At 49.6% G+C, this 23,148-nt stretch overlaps 1 protein-coding gene across 1 annotated transcript in view; it reads left to right on the top strand.

The window, feature by feature from the left end:
- The window catches only part of LOC142243708 (uncharacterized), a 478,920-nt gene that overhangs the window by 218,800 nt on the left and 236,972 nt on the right, over positions 1 to 23,148 (top strand). The window contains 1 exon segment of the mRNA XM_075315885.1: positions 1,760 to 1,868. Within this exon segment, the coding sequence (XP_075172000.1) occupies positions 1,808 to 1,868 (61 nt within the window). The 5' untranslated portion in view covers positions 1,760 to 1,807.

The raw sequence follows: 23,148 nt of genomic DNA, 5'->3' as shown, positions 1-23,148 counted from the left end.
TCCAATATTCCACCAGAATACAGCACAGCTGCATTTGACGGCGTGGCGCTTGAATCCCTGACTCTAGCCAGATCGGGGTTTTCTTCCAGGGTAGTTCATACCATGCTTAATGCTCGGAGGCCTTCCTCCGCCAGCATTTACCACAGGACCTGGAAGACCTATCTTTCCTGGTGTGACCATCATGGTCGGTCACCCCTGACCTTTTCAATCCCTAATGTTCTTGCCTTTCTGCAAGACGGTCTGGACTCTGGTCTTGCTCTCAGTACCCTTAAAGGACAAGTTTCTGCCTTGTCGATTTTTTTTTTTTTTCCAGAAGCAGCTGGCTTCTCTCCCTCAGGTCCGTACCTTTCTTCAAGGGGTAGCGCATTTGGTCCCTCCTTATCGCCACCCCTTAGATCCCTGGGATCTGAATCTGGTTCTGGGAGTCCTTCAACTTCCTCCCTTCGAACCTCTGAGAGAAATCTCTCTTCAACGACTATCTGAAGAGTTGCCTCTTTAGTCGCTATCACCTCTATCAGGCGAGTGTCCGAACTGGCAGCTCTGTCCTGTCGTTCACCTTACCTGATTTTCCATCATAAGGTAGTCCTTCGGCCTTCCCCCGCCTTTCTTCCGAAGATTGTATCCTCCTTCCACTTGAACGAGGACATTGTGTTGCCGTCATTCTGCCCGGCCCCGGTCCACTCCTTTGAGAAAACCCTTCACAATCTCGATCTTGTCAGGGCTCTGCGGATCTACATTTCCAGAACAGCGCCGTTGCGCAAGTCCGATGCCCTTTCGTCCTCCCAGTAGGACACAACCGCCGCAACCCGGCGTCTAAATCCACGATTTCTCGATGGATCAGGACTGCCATCTGTGAGGCATACAAAGCACGAGGTGCCGTTCCCCCTCAATCTGTGCGGGCCCACTCTACACGAGCAGTGGGTGCCTCCTGGGCTATCCGCCATCAGGCTTCGGCGGCTCAACTTTGCAAGGCCGCTACCTGCTCCAGTGTGCACACATTCACAAAATTCTACAGAGTGCATACGCATGCCTCTGCGGATGCTGCTCTTGGAAGACAAGTCCTTCAGGCGGCAGTGGCCCATTTATAAGTGGCCACTGCTCGGTTCTGACAGTGTTTTCATATGAGTTCACTGCAGTTGTTAGTCAGCGCTTAGTCTGATGGTATACACTGTTAATAGTTCAATTCCCACCCAGGGACTGCTTTGGGACGTCCCACTGTCTGTGTCCCCCAATGAAAAGGCGAGAAAGGAAAGGACATTTTTGTGTACTAACCGTAAAATGTCTTTCTTGGAGCCTTTCATTGGGGGACACAGCTCCCGCCCTTGTGGTTTTGGTTATCCTTTTACTACTGCTTTTACACCAAACTGAGCTAGTTCCCGCCTAGCCGGGGTTATATGCTGTGGGAGGAGGAGCTAACTCTTTTATAAATCTAGTGTCAAGCCTCCCCTGGAGACACCACGGTCTGTGTCCCCCAATGAAAGGCTCCAAGAATGACATTTTACGGTGAGTACACAAAAATGTCCTTTTTCAGGGCTCGGTGTAATCTAGTCCATTATCTTCTTTCTTGTGTATGCATTTAGTATAGGGAGAGCAGATGGCTCTGGATTACTGATCTTCTCTGCTCATCTACAACTTTCCCTGTGATTTTTTTTTTCCCTTCTGGACTGTGACTTTTCCTTCCATCTGTGGCTTTTCCCCCCTTCCGGTCTGTGGCTTTTTCCCCTTCCGGTCTGTGATTCTTCCTTTATTTCTTTCACAGCTCTGAAATCCTGGTAAAGATCTAAGAAATATTAATTCTGCATCCATAATGGAAAAAGATGAAAGTGATGTTGGTGGTGGTGATCGGTGCACAGAGGAGCATCCTGCAGGTAACCGCTCCGGTGAGGAGTCACCACTATATAAAGCAGAGAAGAGTCACGTTCTCCGGACCGGACAGTTCTGGGCCGGAGGTTTCATGTTTTGTGTTTTCTCGGTTTCTTCAGCCGTAGATTCCCCCATTCAGATAAATACAGATGATATCTGGTGATAATGTGATAGCGCTATATGTGATAACACCGCTGTGCTCCTATAATATGGAGGTAAGATACAGCGGGAACATGGAGGGAAATAGGATTATGTGCCCGGGGCCGATATCTTCATCATCTGCTGTCACTGCTGATGGGGTCTGCCGCACTGCTAATTTTGCATATTTTGGGACTATGGGGCCTTTAGCGGCTGTTACATGTATATGTAGAGATGAGTGGATCTGACAAAATTAGAATCGACCAAATTGCACACATTTTCCAGGGAAATTTAAATTGCTGGGAAGATATTCTCCAATAATTAATCATGCTCTGAAGTCTCTACAGACCCCAGAGCAAAATATAACATGTAAAAATAAAAATCCTCCTCCCCTCACGGCTCAGCTTTTGGTCCCTCTGCTTCTCACAGTCACCCATCCAATCCTCGGCAGATCTTCTTATCGCTGCCAAGCATTGAATCCGCGGCTTCTTCACTCTATTCCAGGAGAGTAATGAGCCTTGGCCGTTACTGCACAAGCGCCGATAAGGAGGTGACATCAGGACATACATTATGACATTGTGCGGAAACATCCCTGTCATCATCAGAGCCAAAGTCTCTGCCTAGCGAGAAAAGATCCAGGGATTCAGCACTTGGCGGCTGTAATAAGAATATGCAAAAAGGGCCGGATGTATGACGGTGAGGAGCAAAAGAAGCAAAAAGGTCAGGACCGGATGGATGACTGAGGAGCTGAAGAGGGAGAACGGTGAGGACCGGACGGGTGACTGTGAGGTGCGGAAGAGGCAAAAAGGTCAGGACCGGACGGGTGACTGTGAGGTGCGGAAGAGGCAAAAAGGTCAGGACCGGACGGGTGACTGTGAGGAGCGGAAGAGGCAAAAAGGTGAGCGATGAAGTGAATGTAAGTGATGATTTTTATTATTAACCTTTTGATCACCTGTTATGGAGCAGAACAATGGTGGCTGGCAGCGCTTTACTGATTCCGCGCTTAAAGAGTAACTGTAGTTTGAATTTTTATTTTACAATCAATATTACACGTGAAAATAAGCAACTCTTTAATCTTATCAGGGAAATTTGCTTCTTTCTCCTCCAGAATTGATCGGTCATTATCAGACGTCTCAATTCTGAGGTAACATCTGCATTCAGTGAAGACTTTCCCATTACTGAGAGGAGATGGCGGCTGTTACTGAGGAGAGTCTATCACAATGAGAGGAGGGTGGAGAAAGTACTGTATTTTTCGTTTTAGAAGACTTAAGGCTTACACACAACGATGTCGCTAGCGATCTCGTTAGCGATGGGACACGCCAGATCGTAGATACGATTTGCCGAGATTGCACATAGGTCGATTTTGGAGCTCTGATCACAAAACGACCTATGTGCGATCTCGGCAAATCGTATCTACGATCTGGAGTGTCCCATCGCTAACGAGATCGCTAGCGATATCGTTGTGTGTAAAGCAGCCTTTACGCCAAATTTAGAGAGGTAAAAAAAGTGGGGAGGGTCCGTCTTCTAGTCCGGTAGTGTCTTATCAGAGGGGGCGGCGGTGGAGCGGTGTCACAGAAGGCAGGAGCGGTGCCGGAGTAGGGCGATGCTGCAGTTGAGGCTGTGCTGGCTGCGGTGGGGTCTGTGCTAACTGCAGGTGCCGTGCTGGCTGTAAGGAGCTGGGCGGTGCGGCGGGTGTCAGAGATGCTCTGTCGGCGGAGCGTGCTTCAAAGAAATGGCGCCTAAAGTCGGCGCATGTGTGCCGCCCCACGCTCACAGCGGACTGCTGCTCGGATCTGCACCCACTATGTGGCTCAAAGGAGATCCTCCGGACCCGAGGGTCACGCAGACACTCCAAATGAAAAAGGAGGATGTAGTTGTACGGCTGGGCCGTATTCAGTTTGTGACTAGAGCTGATCGAACGGCCAATAATCCGGGGCCGGCGGATCACTGCCAGATTTTAAAAAAAAAAGAGTCCGATCTGCTCCGGTATCCAGTGCCCATATAAGTCAATGGGGACCGGAATCCGGAGGTTAAAAACGTTTGTGGAGGGGCTAGGAGCGAGCGCGGCATACTCATCGAGGCGCTGTCATGGCGGCACACTCCTTCCGGGTCACGCTGTTACCTTCTGGAGCCGACAATTCAATAATCATTGTTTTCCCCGCCCGACGGCGCATGTTGGTTGCAGCTAGACACGCCCCCAACCAATCACAGGCGCCAGGACGGCCGGTGGGCGGGGAAAGCAGTGCACTGTCGGTCAGTTCAGTTCACGGTGGTTAACACCCGGCAGCACAGTTATAGCACGCGGCTGCAGCCCCAGCTGTCGCGCTGTATCTGTGCTGTGTATACAATGCCCAGAGTCACACGTGCGAGGCTGCCGGTGCTGCCTCTCGTGAACCCCTTGCATGTGTGATTCCGCTGAAAGCAGCAAAAAAAAAAAAAAAAACGATGCGCGGTTCCCCCTAATCTTCATCCCCAGCCAAGAGAATGCCGGCTGGGGGCTGGTATATCCTCAGCCCGCAGCCATCCGGTAGTGCCACATCTATTAGATGTGACCATACCGGTGTGCGCTACTGGCTCTTCCCGGTGGCGTGATGCGCTGCCAGTCGGGGTAATAGCAGGGGTTAATAGCAGCGCACGGCTGCTACTAAACCCTAGCTTTGTGTGATGGCACAGGCGTCTATCAGACACCTGCATCACACAAACCTGTAAGTGACAGTAAATAAACACACACAGAAAAATCCTTTATTTGATATAAAACACAAAACACGCCCTGCTTCACCTCTTTATTAATACCCCAACACCCTGCACCTCCGACGTAATCCACAGAAGTCCCGCAGAGACACATCCAGCTCTGCTACATCTCAGAGCGAGCAGCTATAGAGAAGACTGCCCGCTCTGAGTGCAGCCTATTACTGAGCCGCGATAAGCGATGACCGCGGCAGAGACTGTCACAGGCTGGGGGCACGTCAGCGTCAGCCTGCAACCAATCACAGCTGAGAGGACGGCCGGTGGGCAGGGAAAACATGAAAGCTGTGTGATTGCGTGCACAGGAAGTGAAAGCACGACCCGACAGCAGTGTGCCGCCATGACACAGAGTCTCGGTAAGTATGAAACGCTATTTATTTATTGTTTTTTAAATTTTTATTAATAATTGCCTATTCCGGATCGTGCACCCGGAATCCCACGTCCGGGTCCGGCCCGGAGATAGCGCTGAAACCGCGCGGATCCTGACGTTTACAGTCCGGGTCCGCTCAGCACTATTCGTGACGCCACCCACAGTGTGTGGTGAAGTGGGACACCACCGCTGCTGGTGTGGGACACCCGGGGGAGATGTAGTGGCAACTGGATGTTAACCCCTCCGTGGGTAGGCATGGTTGCCCCTGGGCCCAGTGTCTCTGTGCAGGGTATGGCGATGGCAATGGCTTGCACGTCCGGACGTACCAGGGGGTGTTTGGTTACTCACAATTAAAAGAATAACACGAGTCTTTTGGTAAAACAAGGTGCTGGTGGTCACCGTCTTTCCCCTCTGCACTGCTTGCTTGTGTTGGACTTCCCGGTACGGAACGCGGGAGTCCGCTCCTGGCTTGTGTACCTGAGGAGCCGTGCCCGTCTGACGCTGACCCGTGGGATCTACAGGCCCTGGCGGTGGCCCTATCCCTCTCTGTGGGTGGTTGTCTACTTTTCGGGACTTAGGTTGGGACAGGACCTAGAATCCTGCCTTCAATCAGTTAATTAGCTAGGCCGTTGGTCCCAGTCCTGGCTTCAGGGTCAGAGTACCCCCTCTGTGCACGGTTTCCGGGTTGGGTTTCTGGTGTCGGTACCGGCCGGCTCCAACCCTGTCCCGGTCCACCTCGGATCTCCGGCTGCTGTCTTCCAGTCACCTGCTGACGGAGACCACCGTCTGCCTCCTAGCCAAGGCACCAGGGCTCCAACCCTGGCACCGTTCAACTTGAGCTTCTCCTCCTGCTGGGGCTACACCTAGCCCCCAGCCTCCACTCTTCTGAACTTGAACTCAGCTTAACTGAACTCCACTGAACTGAACTGTTTGTTTTCCCGCCCCGGGCTATCTAGACCCCTAGGTGGGCGTTCCCTACCGCCTGGTCCCACCCACTGGTGTGTCTGTCTTGCCTTGAGGGGGGTGACTAGGGTTTCAGGTTGGCTGTATAGAACCCTGTGAGGGAAGGTGTTATGCGGGGGCATACTCTGTGTGACCACCTGGCAGCGCCAGGGCGTCACATTTGCAGATTAAGCTCTCTACTCAATGACGAGCAGAGATCTCATCTGCGCACACACCACCTCTGTGCGGCATTTTCCTTATGTCCGCTGCTGGGAGATTAATGGGCCAAAGGCGGCATGTGTGCAGATAAGATCTTGAGCTCAGAGCTCCATCTGCGCACGCGCCATTATCCGGGCACCATTATTTGACGCACGCACCGCCGACCGAGCATCTAACTTGCTACACAGCCCTGCTCCACACAACCCCCACCGAAGCCAGCACAGCAGCAAAGTTAGTTTGTCTTAAAGGTGCAGTGCATGTAGTTCTCAGCACAGGATACACTCAGTAATGTGCGTATGAGCGGAGGCCTCGTCTCCTTGTGAAGCAGCCGTTTCTCTCCTGTCGGGGCGGCTGGAGCACATATCACATCACTTTCTATTGGAGACATTGTTATTCACAGCCCAGGTAAAGCTTCGCTGATGGCCGGGCCTTCCCGGGTCGGTTCCATGTGGTGACACTGGCTGTATGGAGTTACCCACAGGTTTAGGCCTACTGTTCCCTATTGCAGGGGGTGAGAAGAACAAAGTGGGGTGGAAGTAATGTTGTATTGGTTCTTGCTGGAGATGTATGAAGAAACCAGTATAGAGGAGAACCCTTGTTTTTTCCTGACTATATGAAGCTTCATTCCTTTGTGGAGACAACTATATGAAGAAAGATGTCCCCTCAGCATGGACTGGATAAGATTCTCGGAGTAGTAGTCATAAATCCCAACCATACCGGATTCAGTGGGACCGTCTTGATTTTAGGGCTCAGTCCCGTTGTCCTGCCATTCACTGCTCTTGTCCCGGCTCCTCTTCTCACTATAAATTAAACTCTCTGTCCTGGTTTCCCGGAACAAGAATCTGAGAACTCATTATCTTTGTCCAGGAAGCAGCACTGACATTGAGACAATGCCTGGACAGAGAGTTATAGGAGGATTTGGTCATCTTGACTGGTATTGTAGGCAGAGAAGCAGAAGCAGATTATTCAGATATACAGTACAGACCAAAAGTTTGGACACAACTCATTCAAAGAGTTTTCTTTATTTTCATGACTCTGAAAAATGTAGATTCACATTGAAGGCATCAGAGCTATGAATTAACACATGTGGAATGAAATACTTAACAAACAAGTGTGAAACAACCGAAAATATGACATATTCTAGGTTCTTCAAAGTAGCCACCTTTTGCTTTGATTACTGCTTTGCACACTCTTGGTATTCTCTTGATGAGCTTCAAGAGGTAGTCACCAGAAATGGTTTCCAACAGTCTTGAAGGAGTTTCCAGAAATGCTTAGCACTTGCTGGCCCTTTTGGTCCAGCTCACCGCAAACCATCTCGATTGGGTTCAGGTCTGGTGACTGTGGTGGCCAGGTAATCTAGCGTAGGACCCCATCACTCTCCTTCTTAGTCAAATAGCCCTAACACAGCCTGAAGGTGTGTTTGGGGTCATTGTCCTGTTGCAAAATAAATGATGGTCCAACTAAATGCAACCTGGATGGAATAGCATGCCGCTGCAAAATGCTGTGGTAGCCATGCTTGTTCAGTATGCCTTCAATTTTGAATAAATCCCCAACAGTGTCACCAGCAAAGCCCCCCCACACCATCACACCTCCTCCTCCATGCTTCACGGTGGGAACCAGCCATGTAGAGTCCATCCGTTCACCTTTTCTGCATCGCACAAAGACACGATGGTTGGATCCAAAGATCTCAAATTTGGACTCATCAGACCTAAGCACAGATTTCCTCTGGTCTAATGTCCATTCCTTGTGTTCTTTAGCCCAAACAAGTCTCTTCTGCTTGTTGCCTGTCCTTAGTAGTGGTTTCCTAGCAGCTATTTTACCACGAAGGCCTGCTGCACAAAGTCTCCTCTTAACAGTTGTTCTAGAGATGTCTGCTGCTAGAACTCTATGTGGCATTGACCTGGTCTCTAATCTGAGCTGCTATTAACCTGTGATTTGAGGCTGGTGACTCGGATAAACTTATCCTACATAGCAGAAGTGACTCTTGGTCTTCCTTTCCTGGGGCGGTCCTCATGTGAGCCAGTTTCATTGTAGCATTTGATGGTTTTTGCCACCGCACTTGGGGACACTTTCAAAGTTTTCCCAATTTTTCGGACTGACTGACCTTCATTTCTGATGGCCACTCGTTTGTCTTTACTTAGCTGCTTTTTTCTTGCCATAAGGCCTCTGTCACATGTACGTTAAAATCACGCACGTGCCGAGAGACACGTATTTTTCCTGCATGTTGCGTTTGCTAAAGTACGTGTCTCCGTGTCAGGTTTCCGGGTTTTCCAGTCCTCTTTTGAAAAAGCTTGCCCTCGGTTAACATGGAGTTTTGTGTTCTGTTGCCCTACTTCCTGTCCAGCTGCTTAAAAGGCCGCCTCTAAGCTTAGTCCAGTGCCTGAGTATACTGCTTGCTGTGTGCTCCTGCTTTGCTGCTGCTGCTACTTGATTACCTTTGGATCCTCCTGGAAATCTACCGACCGACTCTGGACCATACCCGGTTTCTTCAAACTGTGCCCGGACTCCGTCTGCCGTCTTTTGTCAGCACGTCTGCCCGGTTTCTTCCGGTTCATAACCATTCTGGACTTTCATTCCGTACGGACACTTCTGGACTTTACCGCTTGCCCCTTGTGTCCCGGCTGCACCGCATTTAGGCCTTCCGGGGTTGATTGCCGGACAGTCCCTGTATAGGGGTTCGCTCTGGTGGTCTCCCTGGGGGAGTCCGGTGCGTGGCCCCGGGAATCCCCTTCGCTCCGTTTCAGAAAGGTATTTGTTTGTGTTTGTTATACTGTGTATTTCCGTTGTGTATCTACCGTGGTTACATATCATAAAAACATCTTGTACCACAAACTCGTCTCTGGCTGTCATTGCCCTAACGCTATCGAAATCCTCAAACATACAATAGTATTACATTATACTCAGGCCATAAGAGGATTTCGCTGGGGCAATGACTGAGACACGAGTAGATCAGCTCTTTTCTATGATTAACTCCTTGCAGCAGGAGATGGAGGTGGTGCAGACTAAACTTAGAGATGTGGAGACACAGCTGGGCCATGATCACCAGGTACTGGGTCCGGCTATACAGGATTTGCAAGTCAGAGTGGAGGCTCAGGAAGCCGGCCCCACTACGTCCGTATCAGCTGCCGGTATGCCTAGGTTACCCCCATTCCGTTTCAATGGTGACCGTAGTCAGTTTCGTGGATTTGTGAACCAATGTATACTGTTTTTTGATGTACATGCTGATTATTACCGTTCTGACCGGTCCAAAGTGTTATGTATAATTATGTTATTAACCTCACGAGCACTGGCTTGGGCTAATCCTATGATAGAGAACCGGGACATCCGTTTAAATCACCTAGAGGACTTTCTGACCGCAATGGCGCAGATGTTTGATGATCCGAATCGCCGTGCTACCGCTGAATCGGCTCTCCTTTCCTTACGTCAGGGAAAGCGTTCTGTCGTTGAATACGCCACTGAATTTAAGAGGTTAGTGGTAGACACCGACTGGGGAAACAATGCATTATTGTCTGTTTTCAGAAAGGGTTTGTCCGGTACCATCAAAGACGAGTTAGCTCGTTCCGAATCTCCAGGGGAGTTTGAACAGTTTCTCCAGCACTGTGTGCGTATCGATACCCGCTTGACCGAACGTAGACAGGAAAAATGGGCAGCTATAAACCGTGTAAACAACTTTGCCTTTCCTTCCAGAGAACCCGCTCTCAGGACGCCACGGGAGGCCGAGGACGTTCCTATGCAAGTGGACTCTCTGCAAAAGCGAGAGACCAATGAACGTCGCGAACACCGGCTCCGTGAGCGTTTGTGTTTCTATTGCGGTCAATCGGACCATTTCTTGATCGACTGCCCGAAACGTCCGAATCGCCCAAATAAGGTATTGGCAGCCATGGCAGAGTGTGACAACACGGACGCAGAGTCCGATATCTCTGAGGCAAGTGGACACCTGGATGCGGTATTTCCCTTGACTGTAATGTCAACCTCACCGAAGGACTCGGAAGGGAAATATACCCATTGCTCGCTCCCCATTCAGATCCGGTGGGAGGGACAGCTAATACCTACCTCTGCAATGATAGATTCTGGGGCAGGGGGAAATTTCATGGACTCCTCTTTTGCCAGGAAACACGGTATCCGGACTCAGCAAAGATCCTCACCGGTTACCATGGAGACGGTTGACGGATCTCCGTTAATCTCTGGACCAGTTGATCGGGAAACCGTACCGCTAGAATGCGTCATGAAGCCAGGTCAGCAGGAGACCCTTGTTTTCATGTTAATTTCTTCTCCTCATTTTCCGATTATTCTAGGTATTCCGTGGCTACGGTCCACAAATCCGGTCATCGATTGGGAAACTAAGGAAATATCCTTCCCACCGCAGAGTATTCCGACCATTAGTCCAACTATTCCGGTTCCAGTAACACCGAATGCGGAGGGCACTGTACAGGTACCTGTTCTACCCCCGGTGTATAATGACTTTGCGGATATATGCGATAAAAGAAAAGCCGATCGGCTTCCCCCGCATAGACCGTATGATTGCCCCATAGACTTACTCCCAGGGGCGGAGATCCCGTTTGGTCATGTCTACCCGTTGGCGGCACCTGAGCTAGAAGCACTAAAAGAATACATTGATGAAAGTCTAGCTAAGGGATTCATTCGTCCGTCTACCTCACCAGCAGGGGCACCCATCTTTTTCGTGAAAAAGAAAGAGGGGACTCTGAGACCCTGTATTGACTACCGGGAACTGAATAAAATAACTATCCGGAACCGGTATCCGTTACCGTTGATTCCTGAGCTATTGGAGAGGGTCCAACAGGCAAAAATATTCACCAAATTGGATCTCCGTGGGGCATACAATCTACTCCGTATACGTCCCGGAGACGAGTGGAAGACCGCGTTCCGATGTCGGTATGGACATTTTGAGTACCTAGTGATGCCTTTTGGACTTTGTAACGCTCCCGCGACTTTCCAACATCTAGTTAACGATATTTTTAGGGATATCATGGACTAATTCATGGTGATTTATCTGGACGATATCCTAATCTTTTCTGATTCCCTACAGGAACACCAGGAACACGTCAAGACCGTACTTACCCGGCTGAGGGAAAACCACCTGTACATCAAACTGGAGAAATGCGAGTTCCACTGCTCACAAATACAATTCTTAGGTTATGTCATCTCTCCTCAGGGACTGAACATGGAGTCTGGCAAGATACAAGCAATTCTAGACTGGCCGGAACCGGGGAACATCAAGGAGGTACAACGCTTTGTCGGTTTTGCCAACTTTTACCGACGTTTTATCCGTAATTTTTCAGAGATCGTTCGTCCCATCACTCTGTTAACCAAGAAAGGACAGAAGTTTGTGTGGTCCGCCCAGGCCCAGGAAGCTTTCCATCGTCTCAAGGTTTGTTTTACCACAGCGCCTATATTGGTACATCCGAATCCCGCACTTCCCTTTATCGTGGAAGTCGACGCTTCCGACTATGCATTAGGGGCCATCCTTTCACAAAGGACTGGGGACAAGAGTCTCTTACATCCGTGTGCTTTCTTTTCCCGCCGGTTGTCCCCTGCAGAAAGGAACTATGACATTGCGGACAAGGAATTGTTAGCGATTATTTCCGCTTTCAAGGAATGGAGACACCACTTACAGGGAGCCGCGCAGCAAGTGATAGTACTCACAGATCATCGTAATCTGGAATTTCTTAAGTCTGCCAGGTGCCTGTCTCCACGGCAAGCCCGTTGGAGCCTATTCCTTAACCAGTTCAATTTTGTCGTTACATACCGTCCAGGTTCACGTAATGGGAAAGCCGATGCCTTGTCCCGAATCCACGCCGTGAACTCCGTGCCTGGAACCCCGTCTCAGACCGTGTTATCGGATGCCAATTTCGTTGGAGTAATCCAGGACCAGGACTTGTGGAAGGACATCAAGCTGGCCTATGATGGTGACGTATTTCTTGCTGCCCCCCCGAATGATGTAACTCTTGTTCTTCGGAATGGTGTGTGGTTGAGAGAGCGACGCATTTATGTCCCGGAGGCCGTAAGACTTCGGGTTCTCAAGTTGGTCCATGACTCCGTGTTGGCTGGTCATAGGGGGGTACAGAAGACGCAGGAATTTCTGAACCGTTTTTTCTGGTGGCCTACCTGTTTAAAGGATGTAAAGGACTATGTCCACTCATGTGTGGTTTGTGCCCGGTGCAAGGTCCCTCGTGTGGCTCCTACAGGACTCCTCCAACCGTTACCCGTGCCATCTCGCCCTTGGGGGTCTATCTCAATGGATTTTATTGTGGAGTTGCCCGTCTCAGACGGTCACAATACCATTTTAGTGGTGGTGGATCGGTTGACTAAAGCTGCTCACTTTATTCCGTGTGCCGGTCTTCCCTCAGCCGCAGAGACAGTGGATCTGGTTATCCAGAACGTATTCCGATTGCATGGGGTACCAGACGAGATCATCTCTGACCGGGGCGTGCAGTTCACGTCTAGGTTCTGGAAGGGGTTTTGTACGGCACTCCAGATTGATGTCTGTTTGTCTTCTGCATACCATCCTCAGACAAATGGGCAAACCGAACGGACCAATCAAACCCTGGAACAATACCTTCGCTGTTATGTCAGCCATCTGCAGGACGATTGGTTGAAGATGCTTCCGTTGGCGGAGTTCTCGTATAACAACACTCAGAGCAGCTCCACTAAGGTAACGCCCTTCTTTGCTAACTTGGGTTACCATCCGACTATTTTGCCTAGGTCACCGGTTGCGGTCTCAGTGCCTGCGGTAGAGGACCGATTGACAGAGCTACGACAAAATCTGGAGGTTCTGAAGGACACTGTGGCTACAGCTCAGGAGCGTTACAAGAGGTCGGCAGACGCTCACCGGAAACCGGCACCCATGTATAAGGTAGGGGACTCTGTATGGTTGTCCACCAAGAACCTGAGATTGGGTGTCCCTTCGCAGAAGCTGGGACAAAAATTCATCGGTCCGTTCAAGATCACCGGGATCGTGAGCCCTGTGGCCTGTCGGCTGCGGTTACCGCACCATCTAAAGGTACATCCGGTCTTTCATGTTTCTCTCCTCAAATCCGTCTCTCCCAATACGTTTCATGGTCGTGTCGTGCCTCCTCCTCCGCCTGTGATGGTCGACGGCGAGGAGCAGTTCGTGGTTGAGGACATTATTGACTCCCGGCTCCATCGTCGTCGGCTTCAGTATCTGGTACGTTGGCAGGGGTACGCCCCCGAGGACGATTCCTGGGAACCGGTGGGTAACATTCGAGCACCACGGAAGATCGCTCAGTTTCATCGACGGTACCCGGACAAGCCGGGCCCTGACCCGTCCTGAGGCCGTTTCTGGGGGGGGGGAGTAATGTCAGGTTTCCGGGTTTTCCAGTCCTCTTTTGAAAAAGCTTGCCCTCGGTTAACATGGAGTTTTGTGTTCTGTTGCCCTACTTCCTGTCCAGCTGCTTAAAAGGCCGCCTCTAAGCTTAGTCCAGTGCCTGAGTATACTGCTTGCTGTGTGCTCCTGCTTTGCTGCTGCTGCTACTTGATTACCTTTGGATCCTCCTGGAAATCTACCGACCGACTCTGGACCATACCCGGTTTCTTCAAACTGTGCCCGGACTCCGTCTGCCGTCTTTTGTCAGCACGTCTGCCCGGTTTCTTCCGGTTCATAACCATTCTGGACTTTCATTCCGTACGGACACTTCTGGACTTTACCGCTTGCCCCTTGTGTCCCGGCTGCACCGCATTTAGGCCTTCCGGGGTTGATTGCCAGACAGTCCCTGTATAGGGGTTCGCTCTGGTGGTCTCCCTGGGGGAGTCCGGTGCGTGGCCCCGGGAATCCCCTTCGCTCCGTTTCAGAAAGGTATTTGTTTGTGTTTGTTATACTGTGTATTTCCGTTGTGTATCTACCGTGGTTACATATCATAAAAACATCTTGTACCACAAACTCGTCTCTGGCTGTCATTGCCCTAACGCTATCGAAATCCTCAAACATACAATAGTATTACACTCCGGTACGTGCGGGCCACGTGTGTTCTCCGTGTGCTATCCGCGATAACACACGGAGAACCGGTAATTTGAATACTCACGTGGTCCTTGCAGCTGTCCAGGGTACTGAGCTTCGACACCAGTCCCGCCCACTCCCCGCTGATGCTGCTTTCGGCCGAGCGGAGGGGCAGAGATCGGCGCCAGTGCCATCACGCCCACCTCTCTATAACACGCTCATAATGAGCGGCGGACGGCAGCAACTGTTTGCAGCGGAAGATTCTGCAGGGCTTATGGAGGTGAGTGTGGTTTTTTTTTTTATTTTTATTTTAAAATGACACGTGTTTCTCCGGCGCGTGTCACATGGGACCACATCCACACTACATCCGTGTGGTACGGGTGCGGGCCGTGTGACACCCGTGATGCCGGAGAAAAACGGACATGTCGGCGTGAGAAACACGGACACACGAAAGTACGGAACGGACACACGTTCCGTTCCAAAATACTTACGTGTGTCCAAACCATTAGGAATACATAGGTCCACGTGTGTACATGTCTCCGGTACGTGAGAAAACTGTCAAACACTTACCGGAGGCATGAACGTGTGACAGAGGCCTAACACAAATTCTAAGGCTGGAAACACACTTATGCGTGTAAAATCGGTCCGAGTTGCATGAAAAAAACTCGTCCGATTTTAGTTCACGTTAGGTCAGTGTGCAATGCAAGTGCAATGCTTTTTTTAATTGTTTCCAAGCTAGCAGAGCGTGTGTAATGCGTGTGTGATCCTTTTTTTTTTTTTTCTCAGCAGCTGTCATCTGCCATTCAGCTCTGCTACATGGTCGCTGACAGCAGACACAGACAGAACCATGTAGCAGAGCTGAATGGTAGATAACAGGAGACACAGAAAGAGCCGCACGATCAGAATGAAGTCTGATGAACGTCACCGGACTTCATTGTCATCCTGCGGCTCTGTCTGTGTGGCATGGCCTGATTTTCGGTCACCGGTGACTGCAAATCCCCTGAGTGACCCGCGCGATCAGCAGTGCCGTCACTGAGGTTACCCGCGGCCACAGCAGAAGTCCTCCCGCTGAGATCTGTGGCAGCGGGTAACCTGAGTGATGTCACCGCTGATAGGGCGACTCACTTCAGTCGCTGCGGGGAACTCACAGAGAGCGTTCGTGGTCTGTGACCGCTCTCTGTCAGCTTCCAATGAAGCAGAGCTGACAGCGTCGAGGGACCTCTTTGGATTACGTCGGACATGGAAGGGTATTTGAGGTCTTGAATAAAGTGGTGAAAGAGGTTGTTTTTTTTTTATTTATTTCAAATAAAGGATTTTTGGGTGTATGTCTTCATTTTCTTAATCTTACAGGTTAATCATGGAAGGTATCTCGGGGAGACGCCTGCCATGATTAATCTAGGACTTAGTGGCAGCTATAGGCTGCTGCCATTTAACTCCTTATTACCTCGATTGCCACCGCACCAGGGCAATTCGGGATGGCCGGGTACAGTCCCGGGACAGTCGCATCTAATGGATGCGGCTATTCCGGGCGGCTGCTGGCTGATATTGTTAGGGTGTGGGGCTCCCCATCCTGACAATACCAGTCTGCGCCCGTGTGCCTTTACTCTGGCTGGTATTAAAATTGGGAGGGAACCGCACGTCATGTTTTTAAAATTATTTATGGTTTTTACTGTTATATAGACCCGCCCACCGGCAGCTGTGATTGGGTGCAGTGAGACAGCTTTCACTCATCGTGGGGGCGTGTCTGACTGCAATCAATCATAGGCGCTGGTGGGCGGGGAAAGCAGGGAATACGAGATTGAATAATGAGGGGCCGACTTTTTCAAAAAAGGAGAAGCCGCCGGAGCAGTGTGACCGCCGTGCAGCGCCACGCTGGGGATTGGTGAGTATGAGGGGGGGGTGGGGAGAGAGACCGACCGACAGAGAGAGAATAGATACCGAGAGGGAGAGACCGACTGACAGAGATAGAGATTGACCGACATCGACAGACCTCGCTCATTTCCAGTGTTTTGTGAAACATGCGATAAATGTATTTAGAAAATAGAATGTCACTAGGATGGTGTGAGTGCCAGTCCCTGTGACATCCGATTATTTACCCGCTCCCATAGAGAATCATTGGAGAGACTCTCGTGAGCAGCTCTGAAAATCGCAGCTTGCTGTGATTTTTTTTTTCTCAGTCCGATTTGGAGTGAGGAAAAAAATAGCAGATGAGAGCCGAATCATTCACTAACATGTGTCCGAGTGCAATGCGAGAATTTCTCACATTGCTCTACTGCGAGAAACTCGCAAGTGAGAAGCCGGCCTTTCAGTCTATTCTGTAGGACTATCAGCTGTGTATCCACCAGACTAATACACAACTGATGGTCCCAAGTCCCAACCCCATTTATAAGGCAGGAAATCCCCCTTATTAAACCTGACAGGGCACACCTGTGAAGTGAAGACCATTTCCGGTGACTACCTCTTGAAGCTCATCAAGAGAATGCCAAGAGTGTGCAAAGCTGTAATTAAAGCAAAAGGTGGCGACTGTGAAGAACCTAGAATATAAGACATATTTTCAGTTGCTTCACACTTTTTTGTTGAGTATTTCATTCCACATGTGTTAATTCATAGTTTTGATGCCTTCAATGTGAATCTAAGAAAACTCTTTTGAATGAGGTGTGTCCAAACTTTTGGTCAGTAGTGTGTGTGTGTGTGTGTGTGTGTGTGTGTGTGTGTGTGTATAATATATACACACACACACATACACACAGTGCCTTGCGAAAGTATTCAGCCCCCTTGAATTTTTCAACCTTTTTCACATTTCAGGCTTCAAACATAAACAAAAAAAAAATTAAATTTTTATGGTGAAGAATCAACAGCAAGTGGGCACAATTGTGAAGTTCAACGAAATTTATTGCTTATTTTAAACTTTTATAAAAAAATACTAAACTGAAAATTGGGGCGTGCAATATTATTTAGCCCATTTAAGTTAATATTTGTGGCGCCACCTTTTGCTGTGATTACAGCTGCAGTCGCTTGGGGTATGAGTATCAGTTTTGCACATGGAGAGGCTGAAATTCTCGCCCATTCTTCCTTTGGAAATAACTCGAGCTGAGTGTGGGTGGATGGAGAGCGTTTGTGAACAGCAGTTTTCAGCTCCTTCCACAGATTCTCTATTGGGTTCAGGTCTGGACTGTGACTTGGCCATTCTGACACCTGGATACGGTTATTTGTGACCCATTCCATTGTTGATTTTGCTTTATGTTTGGGATTGTCTTCTTGGAAGACAAATCTCCGTCCCAGTCTCAGGTCTTTTACAGACTTCAACAGGTTTTCTTTAAGAATGGTCCTGTATTTGGCTCCATCCATCTTCACATCAATTTTAACCATCTTCCCTGTCCCTGCTGAAGAAAAGCAAGTCTAAACGATGATGCTGCCACCACCATGTTTGACAGTGGGGATGGTGTGTTCAGGGTGATGAGCTGTGTTGCTTTTACGCCAAACATATCGTTTGGCATTGTGCCCAAAAAGTTCGAGTTTTGGTTTCATCTGACCAGAGCACCTTCTTCCATATGTTTGGTGTCTCCAGGGGGATTGTGGCAAACTTTAAACTACACTTATTATGGATATCTTTGAGAAATGGCTTTCTTCTTGCCACTCTTCCATAAAGGCCAGATTTGTGTAGTGCACGACTGATTGTTGTCCTATGGACACTCTCTCCCACCTCAGCTGTAGATCTCTGCAGTTCATCCAGAGTGATCATAAGTCTCTTGGCTGCATCTCTGATCAGTCTTCTCCTTGTTTGAGATGAGATTTTTGAGGGACGGCCGGGTCTTGGTAGATTTGCAGTGGTATGATGCTCCTTCCATTTCAATATGATCACTTGCACAGTGGGATGTTTAAAGTTGTGGGAATCTTTTTGTAACAATGGCCAATGGCCAACGAGTTTCTATAGTAACGCTATCTTCATCAGGTTGAATTCCACCTGATGAAGATAGCATGACTATTGAAACAAGTTGGGGCCGTAGAGGGCAATAAAGGTTTTATTGTTTTACCTACTGAAGTTTTAATACTTCTAGCGCTCTGAGAGACCGATCAGTTTCCTTATCTGCTACATTAGCGGAACGGAGGGCACGGGTGGGGTGATAGAGATGAGGGAGGAGATATAGGGCAGCGCGGAACTGAGGAGAGCTTTGTGTGTGAGAGTGATAAGTTTATATTGGACTCTCTAGCGGATAGGCAACCAGTGCAATGACTGGAACAGAGCAGAGCCATCGGTGAAGCAGTTGGAGAGGAAAATGATCCTGGCTGCGGCATTCAGGATGGATTGGAGAGGGGAGAGTTTAGTAGCAGGTAGACCAATTAGTATAAAATTACAGTAATTCAGGTGAGCATGAATAAGAACGACACTTTTTGCAGAGTCAACGGTAAGAAAAGGTCAAATTCTAGAGATGTGTTTGATGAGGAGGTGACATCAATGAGCAAGTGAACAAATGTGGGGAGTGAAGGAGAGATTGGAGTCAAATGTAACCCCAAGACACCGGACGTGCTGCTGATGCGCAATGGTAGAACCACACACAGAAATAGTAATATTGGGTTTGGGAAGGTTAGGAGAGGGAGGAAACATGAGAAGTTCAGTTTTGGCCAGATTCAGTTTTAGACAGAGGGAGAACGTAATGTTGGAGATGGCGGACAATCGCTGGTATTGTGCAATAATGCAGGTGTGAGGTCAGGAGACGAAGTGTACAGTTGGGTATCACCAGCATAGAGCTGGTACTGGAAACCAAATCTGCTGATGGTTTGTCCTATAGGGGCAGTGTATAGAGAGAAAAGGAGGGGGCCTAGGACTGAACCCTAAGGAACCCCGACCGTAAGGGGAAGAGGATACAGCGAAGGAGCGTCCAAAGAGATGAGGAGAACCAAGAGAGAACTGTGTCCTTGAGCCCAATAGAGATGAGCATAGTGAGGAGGGGCTGGTGATCCACAGTATCAAATGCAGCAGTGATCCAGGAGAATCAGCAGGGAGTATTGACCATTAGATTTAGCTGTTAGTAGATCATTAGAGACTCTAGTAAGAGCAGTTTCAGTAGAGTGCAAGGAGCGGAAACCGGATTGTAGAGGGTCGAGGAGAGGGTTATCTGACAGATGGAGGATTAGACGGGAGTAGACTAAAGGCCCCTTTACACGCTACAATATCGCTAGCGATCTCGTTAGTGATGTGACACGCCCAGATCGTACATATGATTTGCCGAGATCGCTCATAGGTCGTTTTGTAGTGGTTACACGTACCCATCTCACAAATGACGCTATATCGTTCAGCAATATATTGTTTGACCAGAGCGGTCGTGTGGATGTTGTTTGTCGTTGGCAGGGTGTCAAACGTAGCAATATGTCTGCTGAGGTCCAAACAACGAACAATATTTTGAAACTGAACGACGTGTCAACGATCAACGATTTGCTCTATTTTAAGATTGTTCGGAGTCGCACGTAGGTGTCACACGCAACGCAGACACTAACGATGCCGGAAGTGTGTCACGAACACCGTGACCCCGACGAGATATTGTCAGATTAATCGTAGCATGTAAAGGGGCCTTTAGAGACTGGTCTGTAGTTAGCGGCGCAGTTTTGGTTCAGGGATGGTTTTTAAGTAATGGGTGTATGCTGGTATGTTTGAAGGAGGAAGGAAAGACACCAGAGGGGGGGGGAAGAGAGTGAATATTTTAGTTAGGTGAGTGGTGATATCCGGGGTGACAAATTTAAGGAGATGTGAGGTAATAGGGTCACTGGTGCAGGTAGTAGAGCGAGAAGATGTGAGGAGCCTGGTAACTTCTGTGAGCAGATCAAAGTGAACATGAGCTAGATGAAGTGTAGGAGGGCAGACAAGGTGTGGTGTTATGAGGCTGTGACAAAATTTCCTGGCGTATATGGTCAATTTTTTGTTTAAAATAATTGGCCAAGTTGTCGTCGCTGAGGTTGGTGGTTGGGGCCAGAATTCGTGGTCCAAGGAGGGAGTGGAAAGTATCAAAGAGTCGTTTAGGATTGTTGGCTAGTGAGGTGATCAGGGTGTTGAAGTCGTTTGTTTGGAGAGATGATTGGCAGCATTGTATGTTTTGAGCATAAACTTATAATGGATTAAAACTTCAGCTAGATTGGATTTTCTCTACAGGCGACCAGCACACCTGGAGCAACGCTGGAGAAAACGTGTTTACAACGTGTGCAAGAGCTGCTGCCGTCTGCGCCGAGTTACTCTGCGTGTAGCAGGAGCAGCTTCATCCAGGATGCTCTGCAGGGTTTCATTATAATGTTTTAAAGCAGAGTCAGGACATGAGAGTGAGGAGGTTGGGGCCAATGATGACTGCAACTTCAGAAACGTCTGGGCGTCAGTAGCGTGTATATTCGTATACGGGTGGTAAGCAGGGGAGTCCTGAGTGAATTGACAGTTCTTGCTCAAGAATGAAAGAAGGTTGTGGTCAAGGAGAGGGGAGTTGGTAAAATTGTGCATTGAGCAGAGACTGGAGAAGACCAGGTCCAGCGTATTCCTGCTTTCATGTGTAGGAGAGTTAGTTAATTGTGAAAGGCCAAGCGAGGAGGTTAGAGATAAAAGATGAGTGGCAGCTGGGGAGAGGGGATCATCAGTAGGGATATTAAAGTCCCCCATGACAAGAGTGAGGAGGTCACAGGCTAGGAAGTGTGGAAGCCAGGTGGTGAAATGATCCAAGAACTGACAGGGGGCCTGGAGGGCGATACACATCTGAGACTCGCAGGGAGAAGGGTCTATAAAGCCTGACAGTGTGGACCTCAAAAGAAAGGAAGATAAGTGAGGGAACAGGAGGGATGACCTGAAAAGTGCAGCTTGGAGATAGCAGACCAACACCTCCACCTGATCTGTTCTCAAGTCTATGGGTATGAGAAAATTGAAGGCCACCATATGAAAGAACAGCAATGGCGGTAGTGGTGTCTGACTGCTGTATCAGGTCTCAGTAAGAACCAGGAGATTAAGGGAATTGGTAAGGAAAGAGTCATGGATGAAGGAGAGTTTGTTACATTGTGATTGTGGATTCCGGAGGACACCGTTAACCCCTTCACGACCGCGGGCAGTAAAATTACGTCCTATTTTAACGTGACTTAATGACCAGGGACGTAATTTTACTGCCTAAACTTCATTTGATTGCCGTGGCCATAGCAACGGCTTTCAAATGATGTCCCCTGCTGTTTTTTACAGCAGGGGACCTTTGCTTGACCCCAGGGGGGTGGCATCGCCACCCCCCATCGACGATCGTTGTGATTGGCTGTTCAAATCTGAACCGCCAACCACAACATTCGCACTGATTTCGGCAAAAATAATGCCCGAATTAGTGCAATACTGTGAGATCCTGCTATGATCTATTGTAGCAGCTACAGCAGATCATAGGTGGATCTCAAACATGCCGCCCCCAGCCCCTGCAGCACTGATTGGAGCGATCGTGCTATGACGCGCAATCGCTCCAATCAGTGTGCAGTGGGGCGGTCTGATCTGCAGGTGGCCGCCCTCCCCAGGCCTGTGCTGGTATGGGGAGCCTCCCCCAACATGTCTGCAGCGTGGAGTGGCTGGTACTTGTGGTACCACGCCACCGCTGCCGCCGCTAATGTCACAGTCTTCTTGCCTGCTCCACGTGAGTATTGCACTCTTCTTCCAGCCCCTGCGCGCTCCCGTTATGGCCCCTGCGCGCTCCCGTTATGGCCCCTGCCCGTGCCCCCCCCGATCTGCCTCCCCAACATCCCGATCTGCTCCCCCTGCGATCTGCCTGCCTCCTCTGTCATCTGTATTCTGCTTCCTTCCTTCCTTCCTTCCTTCCTTCTTTCCTTGCTTCTCCGGTATCCCCCTCTGCTCTCCCGCCCCCCCTCTGCTCTCCCGCCCCCCCTCTGCTCTCCCGCCCCCCCCTCTGCTCTCCCGCCCCCCCCCCTCTGCTCTTCCCCTCCCCTTGACGTCCTCTTACCTGCCTTCACCGGGTCGTCCGATTTCTTCACTGGCCCGATCACATCTGCCTCCATCTCTGGGTCCTTCTTCCTGGGTCTTCTGCTGATCTGTCCAACGTCCTGCCTGCGGCTCCTGTACAGCTGTCTATCTCGCTTGCCCTCTGTTCCTCCTGCTACTCCTCTGGGTACTGTGAGTATAACTTTTTTTTTTTTTTCCCTGTATCCTGTCCATTTTTACACCTCATCTGTCCGTGCGTCCCGCCGAACACTGATCACGGATGCAGATAACGGATCTACATCCATGGTCAATTTTTGGCGTGACTTTTTTTCGTATCCCCGACGCTTTTTGTATCGCATCAGTCCGTGCGTCCCACCAAGCGCCGATCAGGGATGCAGATAACGGATCTGCATCCCTGTTCAATTTTTGGCGTGACTTTTTTTCGTATCCCCGACGCTTTTTGTATCGCATCCATCCGTGCGTCTCGCCGAGCGCTGATCAGGGATGCAGATAGCGGATCTGCATCCCTGCTCAATTTTTGGCGTGACTTTTTCCGTATCCGCGACGCTTTTTGTATCGCATCTGTCCGTGCATCCCGCCGAGCGCTGATCAGGGATGCACATAACGGATCGGCATCCCTGCTCAATTTTTGGCATGACTTTTTTCTGTATCCGCGACGCTTTTTGTATCGCATCCATCCGTGCGTCTCGCCAAGCGCTGATCAGTGATGCACATAACAAATCTGCATCCCTGCTCAATTTTTGGCGTGACTTTTTTCTTTTTTTCCGTATCACTGACGCTTTTTGTATCCCATCCGAATGTGCGTTTTGCAGCGGTCGATCAGTGCACCGCGTCTGTGCGTTTGAAAAAGTCAAATGGCGTTCCTTCTCTTCTGAGCCCCACCATACGCCCAAACAATTTATTTCCACCACATATGAGGTATCTGCGTACTCAGGAAAAAAA

This window comes from Anomaloglossus baeobatrachus, chromosome 6 (assembly GCF_048569485.1).
Source record: "Anomaloglossus baeobatrachus isolate aAnoBae1 chromosome 6, aAnoBae1.hap1, whole genome shotgun sequence".
Taxonomy (NCBI): Eukaryota; Metazoa; Chordata; class Amphibia; order Anura; family Aromobatidae; genus Anomaloglossus; species Anomaloglossus baeobatrachus.
Note: the sequence above shows the minus strand (reverse complement) of the source record. Positions and strands in the feature narration are given on the sequence as shown.